At 26.7% G+C, this 10,082-nt stretch overlaps 1 protein-coding gene across 3 annotated transcripts; it reads right to left on the reverse strand.

Moving 5' to 3' along the window:
- Positions 1–207: 207 nt before the first annotated feature.
- LOC109796018 (receptor-like cytoplasmic kinase 176) lies at positions 208–3,781 on the reverse strand. 3 transcript variants are annotated; one of them, XM_029270638.2, is made up of 7 exons: positions 3,169–3,781; positions 2,715–3,040; positions 2,129–2,264; positions 1,917–2,044; positions 1,705–1,828; positions 477–785; positions 208–424 (listed from the first exon to the last, which is right to left on the reverse strand). In XM_029270638.2, the coding sequence occupies exons 1-7, from the start codon at positions 3,656–3,658 to the stop codon at positions 360–362; spliced, it is 1,578 nt and encodes a 525-aa protein (XP_029126471.1). In that variant the 5' UTR covers positions 3,659–3,781; the 3' UTR covers positions 208–359. The 3 variants fall into 3 exon arrangements, with proteins under 3 accessions (XP_029126471.1, XP_020211221.1, XP_020211214.1); XM_020355632.3 differs by having other exon boundaries at positions 208–785; positions 3,175–3,777; XM_020355625.3 differs by having other exon boundaries at positions 208–785; positions 3,169–3,777.
- Positions 3,782–10,082: the final 6,301 nt, after the last annotated feature.

Genomic DNA, 10,082 nt, shown 5'->3' on the forward strand with positions numbered 1-10,082 from the left:
TTTGTGATGTGAACTTTTATCTAAAGTTTGTTGTTGTGGTTGGTGTGTTTGTCGGTCTACTCTAGTACAAGATCCATACCTTTTGGAGTGTGTTCAACTATGTAATGATGTTGGATAGGTTACCCATACCTATTAGGTAGTTGAAAGTGTGTTACTACGTATTTATGTATGCTCTATATATGTATCAAAAACTAATCAACAAAAATATCAACGAAAAACTCTTCACTTATCTGATTCAGAAACACCTCTTGTGCAATATAGGTAATACTAATAATTTTTTTTAAGTTATTCTTAACTGTATAGTACAAATCTCAAAATTTCTCTCTTTCCAATGTGTCCGAGCTATTACTCGTCAATCGTCATGTACTAAGAGGAGAAGAATATAAACTTGGATTAGGAGTGCCATTGCAACTTGAGCTATTATGACCATTTATTTTATTGGTTTGATCTTGGAAATGGTGCTTTTATCACTTGTGTTTTGGAATCCTGAAGATGTTCCAATGATCTCACCACCTCATTCATGTCTGGTCTAACTTTTGGTTCTGTAGACAGGCAATGAATTGCAATTTGAGCTATTCTCTTTGCTTCTCTATATGAGTATTGGCCTTCTATGCGAGCATCCATGACTTTTGAGATCCTTTTTTTGTCAATGAGGAGTGGTTTGGCCCATTCAACCAAATTATGCTCCCCTTTTGGCCTGTTTTTGTCCATTACACGTTTTCCTGACATAAGTTCCAGCAAAACAACTCCAAAACTGTACACGTCACTCTTTTTGGTTAGGCGACCTTCACAAAAAAGAAAAAAAGAAGAAAATGGGAAAAAGGTCAGTGGGGCTCTTATTGGATATGTTTTTGGTTCTGATTTTGTTAGATGATGCGGTGATTGCTGAGTTAGAGACCACCTTACTATAGAGAGGAGTAACAGCATAGCATAGTTGGGAAGGGAAAGTGTGCTAATTTACTCAAAATGGAAGGTTCTGGTGAAGCTAGGATTTTTAAATTGCTTTATGGATTTGAGTTGAATTGTAGAGAGCATGTGACATCTGAATGCAGTTAGGAAAACCTCAATTTTTAATAGAGCAGGAAGTTATCAATAAACCATTTATTCCAAAAGTTTTAGTTGTTAAGTGAAGACATGTGAATGATTTATATTAGATTTAATAACACATCCTCACTTGCAAGTTCTCTTTAGGCTTGAAGTGCAGATAATGTACATGAGGCCCACTTGTGTTGAAATTTAGATTTTTATTAGAAGACACTTGATGATATATGCTCCCCTACCGTATCATGCACTAATATTCCAAAAGCTTAAGCTGTGCTGTAGGTGGAAAGAACTAAATGATAAGTTGAACATGTGGACACCAACTTTTTCCTAGTAATCTCAAGATTTTGGAACTTCCACTGCAATCAAGATTTTGGTTACGCACTATCCAGGTTTAAATGCCTATCCAATGAATGCAAGGTATGATAATAAAATGGGTATTTTTGATCAATTTCATCATGAATTATAGAGAAAATTAACTAATACATTATGAGTTAATCTGCATATTAACTTTTTAAAAATATATTTTTAAATATATGTATAAGCTAATTTAAACTTATTTTATTTACTGTTTTTTATTTTTTATTTTCATAAAAGTGTTTATGGGGAAGTTTATCAATTCAAACTTGAAATATGATGTTGATTGGAAAAGTAATGAGATACCTGTGGCAATATACTCAGGAGCTGCGTAGCCATAGGTGCCCTTTACGATTGTAGAAACATGGCTCTTATCACCTTCTGGTCCATTTATTGCCATCCCAAAATCACAGAGTTTTATATTATAGTTCTGTCATCGACAAAACCGAACTTTAGAAAGTCATCCTAACCGATAATATCTATCTCTTACGCTTGTAAGATCAATGTGATTGACTTACAGAATCGAGTAAGATATTTGAACTTTTGAAGTCCCTATATATTACATTTACTTCATCACTGTGTAGAAATGCAAGAACGTTAGCAGCATCAAGAGCAACCTTCACACGGATGGTCCAAGAACAAGCCCCTGATCCAGAAACATATAGATATTATATTTTGAGGTGCTTAAGGAACTAAAGTGTAAGCAAAGTCATCCCACAAAGAAACTTACTCCTGAATAAGTGATTATCCAAACTACCCTTGGCCACAAATTCATACACCAAGCTCAAGTCACCGCCCTCTAAGGAGTAACCAATTAGTTTCACAATATTAGGATGACACAGCCGCCCCAAGCAGTTGATTTCTGCCTATATAGTACAAGGTTAATCAGTCACAACTTTCACAATAAATAGCTAAACTGCCACCATGTATGTTGCTATAAACATTACAAAAAATGAAAAACAAGGCTCACAAAAAATATGTCTTAAACTAAGGTCTCATTCAGATAAACTTATCCAAAGTAGTTAAAAGAAAGGAAAATATGAGATAAAATCAGCTGAACTACTCCCATTAGCTAAAAAATTGCCCTTCAGTTTTAGAAAAGTTAAATAAAAGTTTCTATAAAAGTCAATTACATAAATTGATTTTAACTTTTAGGGAAAATTCAATTTATTTTACCATCTTATTTTTTTTCAACTAAAAGTATTAATGGAGAAATTTATCTAAGCTTGTAACTCGACATTCATGTCACTAAACTCTCAAGCATTGAGCAAAGTTCTTAAGTGTAAAAGGCCATTACAAGTGAAAGTGACACTCACCGACCATTCACTAAATCCTTGGAAGCTTTCCTTGTTAAGCCTCTTCACAGCAATGACCATTCCTGTCCCTGGTTTAGCAGGGTCTCGTGTCTTCTTATCAATCCAACCCCTAAACACAAAACCAAAACCACCTTCACCCACTATACCATCCCGACGAAAGTTCCTTGTAGCAATTCTTAACTCATTGAATGTGAAGCTCTTCAAATTGCTGAACTGCAATATATCATCCTCACTTTGAGGACTTAGAAGCATAGATGAAGAGGACACCTTGCCACTTAAACCACTAAAGCCATTCTCTTCTTTGCTACCATCCTTTGAATTCAAACCTGCCCATGTCAAGACAGAAACATTTATATATGAATATATTGTATAACAAGTGAAACTAAAGTCAAAAGCTTAAGAAGAAGGGAGTGAAATCTGAAAGAAGAAAGAGTGGAAAAGATAAATAATATACGTTTACTTTGATGGCGACCGAGAAGCTGAACCACATGAACAAATCGAGAGGGGAGTGTGGTTGTCCACCGCATTCTTGGCGCTCCCATGCCCCTCTTGGCAGCCAAAGTGGTTGATCTCATGATCCCTGAAGAGGCATCAGCATCAGCATCAGCATCAGCCTCAGGCTCATTAGAATGGCTCTTGTCTGGTTCTACTTGTTGAAGGGAAAGCTGAGTTTGTGCTTGAAAATGAGAAGGGACATTTGTGGTAGTTGAATTGTTATTGTGTGCCTCATAATCTGCTTCGTAACTAGCACTGCTACTCCTTATGGCACTGTCCACACGCGAAGCAAAAGTATAGAGAGGAGAATCTCCCAAGTGAGACGCAGTCTCACTCCTAATCAAACTGTCCACTCTCCAACTATAACTCAATATTGCATCACCTGTCAATCTCATATCGCCCATCTCAATACTCCCAACAAGCTCACTATCCATTTCAACATCTGACATCTCAAACTATGCCTGTGGTTTGGAGGAGTGTTCAACCCAAATATCAAGAGAAACCCAACACGTATTACTTGAGAAGGTGCAGCCAAGGCAACCGAAGCTTCACCTCTCACGGCCTGTGTGACGCGGATTTATAAATGTACGCGTTATTTTCTAATTGCGTGAATTTTACGAACAAGACTGAAATTTGTAAGTAAGTTCGGGGGAACTTCTTGTATACGTTATTTTATAAGAATATTTGAATATAAATTTATAAATATTTTTTAAAAAAATTCATCAAAAAATATTTTTTATTTTTAATAAAAAAATTCCCAAAAATACTTTGATTTCGTATCTTAGCAGCCTTTATATTTATCACTTGTTTTTAAAACATAGTGATCACTTAACACGTCAATATTCCTTGCAAGACAATGAACAATATAACAGGTAGTTTGTGGTTTCCTTGGATGCTAGAATCCGTTCCTGCCTTTTTAGTCTTTTAATTCTCCAGCTGATTTTTCTATATCTTGTACCTTTAGCCTCTGTCCGATAAAGAGGAAACAAATATGTGAAAATAAATAGATAAAAAATAAGGTATATATAAAAAAGAAAAGAGAAAAATAAATAAAGTAAAACAGAATGAAATAAAAATAAATATTTTTAAAATAATTTTTTATTAATTAGTTTTATTTTAATCAATTAAATAAAAAGTATACAACTAAATAAATAACAAATTAAAAGTAAATAAATAATTCTAAAGTAATTTTTTAGATTAAAAAAATTAACATAAGTAAATAAATTTAAAGTGCATAAACATTTTTAAATATAATATAAAAAAGTTTTGTAATTTTAAATTTTTTTTAATTCTAATAAGAAAAAAATTTATTTAAATAAGAAAAGTTTGTATTTAAATAAGAAAAATTCTTATTTGAATAAAAGTTTTGAAATCGAATTCACGTAGTTGAATAAGATAGTTATTTAGTCGAACAATATATTTTTAAGATTTGAAACGGTTAATATATATTTAAAAAATATTGAACATCTACGATGGAAGTTGTTTATAAGTAACTCTCATCTACTTTAAATCGATCTCACATTGTCATGTCAATCATAAGCAACTCTAATCCACTTTAAATGGATCTCACACAATTTTTAAATATATATATTATATTTTTATAATTTTTACTCTAATAAAAATTGCTTATAAGTACCTCCACTTTTTAATCACTCATATTTCATTTTTAATAAATTTTTTAAAAAATTAATTATTATAGTTGTTAACATTAATAAAGGAAAGAAATATTAAATTATTTTTTATTCTTAAGCAACCGTCTCTTATATAAGCAAAGATACTTAAATTTTAGCAATTTGACATGTCATGTCAGCATGTTCCAATGCAAGTTTTTTATAAACAATGAGTTCTTAAACTTAAAAACTGAATAAGAACTTGTTGAAATAAAAAAAATCAATTAATGACATTTATTCGTGATTTTGAAACCGTCAATAAATGCAAACAAGATGTATAATTTTTCACATTTTTGCGCATAACAGCATGGAAATAAAAAGGTGTGGGATCTCACCTGACACAAATTTTCAAAACCAAACTAACATTTATTTTTTTTCTCCTATTTATTTGCTCTCCACCTTATTTTTTCTCTATCTCTTTCTTAATAAATAGGGAGTTAATAATTACTAAAATTATTAACGGTCTAAATATAAGACGCAATCATCTTAACGGTCTAAATATAATAATTTTTATCATTAAATATTAGAATTATAAATAAATTAGTAAAAATATATATAATTACATCATAATTATTTAAATAATAAATCACTTAATTTAATATTTATATTCAACAAGTTCATTGTGTTTAGTGCACAATAAAAAAAATTTCTCATGACCTTCAGGAAGTAGGTTTTGGTAACCACTACTTTATGATCAATCAACTATAGATAGTATACTTTAACACTGCAACTTGATGGTACAAAAATGGATCTGTTTTAATATTACTATATATTTAAGACCATAAAAAAAATAACCAAATAACCACTAGCTTAAAATAAAATTTTAAAGGCTAAAAACTTATTTTGGTCCCTTATAATAATTGTTTATTTCAATTTAGTCCCACTTTTATTTTTTGTCTCAATTTGGTCCCTCATAAGTTAATTAGTTTCAATTTGGGACTTCCGTCCAAATTATTTAAACGGAGTTAACTGTTGGCCACGTAGATGCATACGTGAATACCACGTGGACGCCAAATCTTGTGAAAACACCTGGAACTAGAACGGTCCGTTTTGAAACCAGAACGGACCGTTCTGGATGCACTCTTGGTGTGTTAATTTTGCATCTGAAACGGGTCGTTCTAGATGCAAAATTAACACACTACCAGTACATCAAAACGGTCCGTTTTGAAACCAGAACGGGCCGTTCTGGTTTCAGAACGGGCCGTTTTGGATTCAGAATGACCCGTTCCAAGACTGAGAATAGAGTATTCTTTATTAATTTTATTGAAAATATAATAATTTTGAAAAATATTTTTTTATGGTAAAAATTTTAAAATTATTTATTTTTATAAAATACAATTGTCTTATAAATGGAGTAATAATTTTTTCTTTTTCTCTTTTTGTCTGAAGAAATATTTAAGTGTCACTTTATAATTTTTTGCAACTTATTTAAAATTAGATGAATGAAATGATAAAAATTAATAAGATAAACATAATAAAATTATTAATTTATTTTCTTTTAGTGTCCTCTAAATTTTTACATTCATTTAAAACAAAAATATTTTATATGTTAATTTGAATTAATTTAACGAAGCATCATCTAATTTTTAATTTTTTAAATTTTTTTATAAATTTGATTTATACATGAAAAACTTTTTAATTTAACAATTAAATTCTTAAAAATTTGATATAGAACATTAATTATTAAATAGATATAGACTTACTCTTGAAGTAAGTAAATTTTTTCTTCATTAAAAATGAAGATAATTTTACCACAAAATAAAAAATAATTAAACAATAAAATAAAATATATAAAAATATTAATATATTTATTATATTAAATATAACAACATAATTAAAATATAATTAATAATATATATTTTATAAAATTATTAATATTTTATATATAAAAAAATGAAAGAAATTTTAGTGGGGCAAGTGCTACAAGAAAAATGCTGATTTCCGACGGAAACAGCTAAATTTCCGACGGATTTTGCTTTTTCCGACGGATTTCAATCCGTCGAAAAAAGTGGCGTCGGAAAAAAAAATTCTGTCGGAAATTTCCGACGGAAATTATAATTTTTTTAATTTTAATAAATTTATTCATGTAACAACCCTCATATTTGGTCTCTCAAGGATTCTATTTCACAATATTTCACTGTTTAGTTTATCCTTACTTGTGCAATTTCTGGGAAACTTCCCAGGAGGTCACCCATCCCAGTACTACTCCAGGTCAAGCACGCTTAACTCTGAAGTTCTGATAAGTAAGCTACCGAAATGTCTATGTGTGTTGTCAATATAACTTGTACAAATTAATTCATTTAAGTCATCCTCAAATATACAATTTCATATTTGTACTATAATAATAATATATAATAATTTTATATTACAAATAATAATAATAATAATATATTTAATTATTCTTTATTTATATGTATTTACTTTTATAATTAACATCTACTTATTTCTATTTAAAATTATAATTTCAATTATTTAATTTTATAATTTATAATGATAATATAATTTATAAAATTATAAATATTTATTTATTACATACTTATAAATTAATTTTAATATTTTAAATAAATTATTAATTAATTTCATATATTTATTTACCTTAAATCAAACATATAAAATTCAAAAAATGTATTTATCCTTTTTTTTCTTTTTCTAATTATCAACTATTAATAAAATACTAACTTAAAATCTTATCTAATTATATATAATATTCTCATATCAAATTTAAAACCAGATATTAGTTATACAAAAATATTAAGATCATATAGTAAATTGTCAATAAGATTTTAGTTAAATAATTTAAAATAATTAATGTTTCAATTACATTGTTAATTAGTAAATAATTTATTCCAAAACTAATTAGTTTTTATATATATTAATTATTAGTAAAATTTAATAACTTTTAATTTAACAATTAATTGGATCGATGAAATTCAACACACACCATGAATTATTGAGCGGAATAACTTTACCAAGAGTTATTTTGTAAGTTATCTTAAATCAAACATATAAAATTTAAAAAATATATTTATCCTTGTTTTATTTTTAATTATCAATCATTAATAAAATACTAACTTAAAATTTTATCTAATTATATCATAATATTTTCATATCAAATTTAAAACTATTTCTTACATTTTTAACAAATATAAATTTGTCTGAAATATTCTATCAATAATATAGCTTTTCCTACAAAAATTTTCTCATCAAAAATATAAATTTTCTGACAGATTTAATTTTGTTTTATAAGAAATCATCTTCGATTAATATAACATTTTGTATATATGATTTAAGAGTAAGAGATTTTCAATTTAACGGTTGAATTTACAAAATTCACATTTAATATAAAGTTATTGAGCGGTGTAACACTTAGCAAAATTTATACCATTGTAATTATAACCCCCTCATATATATATATATATATATATATATATATATATATATATATATATATATATATATATATATATATATATATGTAAATTTGGTAAATCCAACTGTTAGATTGAAAGTTCATATCTCTTATAGATTATATATACAAAACTTTATATTAATACAAGATGATTTGATACTTCATTTCTATAAAACAAAATTGATGTAATATATTCATTTCAAAATAAACTAAAATATGAACACTTTGATTACCTTCCAGTTGTTGTTCAATTTTAACAAAATTTGATATACACGTATAAAGTGATATGAACTTTCAATTTAACGGTTGGATTTACAAAATTCACATTTAATATAAAGTTATTGAGCGACATAATACTTAGTAAAAGTTACACCGGTATAATTATAACCCCCTATATTATATATATATATACATATATATACAGGGACGAATGCACGTTTGGAATATTGGGCACTTGCCCCCACTACTATTTGACATATACATAATTTTTTATCTAAAAAAATAATATATTTTAAAAAATAAAAATTATATTCTAATAAAATAAATATATAGATTCAAAAAAAATGTTTATTTATTTGATATTTAATTTGTCAAATTTTTGAAGGAAATTAATTCTCATGTGATAAAATAAATTTCTTAATAATGAATTAATTTTTTAAAAAAGTTTAACTATAATATATATGTATATATATATATCTTAATATTCACATATATAATGTAATATATTAAAATAAATAATTTTTTGATAAAATAAAATTTGTAGTATGCATGTTTATCTTTTATGGTTTTTATTTATTGTATACGTTGATTGAAAAAATTAAAATAGTAAAATATTATACATTGATTAAAAAAATCAAAATAAGAAAAATCAGAAGATTTATGTTCCATTTAGAATTGTTATTATAAGATATATTTTTAAAATAAATTATCATCTAAAAATATATATTAGATATTAAAAATATATTTATATCATAAATAAATTAAACTTTATTTTTATAAAATTTAATATATTTATTTTTATATTTTTAATAGTGTTAAATTATTATAAAATAAGTCTTTATGATTGTAGTTCTATCCAAATATTTAAAAAATGTCTATGATAGGTAAATAAGTGATACTTAAAATATATATTTTTAAAAAAAGTTATGTTCAAACCAAATAAATTATAATAAAATATAGTGTAATCTAATTTATTTTTATCTTTAATACTAATCATAGATATAAAAAACTTGTAATAAATAATTATAATATATATTTATATCTCTAAAAGATATATAAAATTTTTAATACTACAAATATATATAAAAAATTAAAAATAAGAAATTAAAAATAAGATTTAAAAATAATAATTAAAAATAAGAAATTTCCGTCGGATTTATATTTTCGTCGAAAATTTCCGACGGATTTATTTTTTCGTCGGAAATTTCTGACGGAATTTTTTGTCGGAAAATTTATGTCAGAAATTTCTGACGGATTTATATTTCCGTCGAAAATTTACATTTTTCTTGTAGTATGATTAACTTAGATCTGTCCCTACATATAGTTGTGGTGAAATGTTAGTCTTGTATATCCTCTTCCTTTACTTCAAGTTCTACCTCTTCAAGAGCAGGTTGTTGTTGTTGGGGTACATCGTTAATGACTTCAAGAAAAAATACTATGTCATTTCATCATTTACTATATAGTGTCAATTTGGTAGTAAGTGGTTCACTCCAATTTGAAATGAAATAAAATATGCTAGCATTGTCTTTAGTGATACATTGCATTATCCTTAATAATACATTGTATAGTCTAACT

The sequence above is a fragment of the Cajanus cajan genome, chromosome 3, assembly GCF_000230855.2.
Source record: "Cajanus cajan strain Asha chromosome 3, NIPB_CcT2T_4, whole genome shotgun sequence".
Classification (NCBI taxonomy): Eukaryota; Viridiplantae; Streptophyta; class Magnoliopsida; order Fabales; family Fabaceae; genus Cajanus; species Cajanus cajan.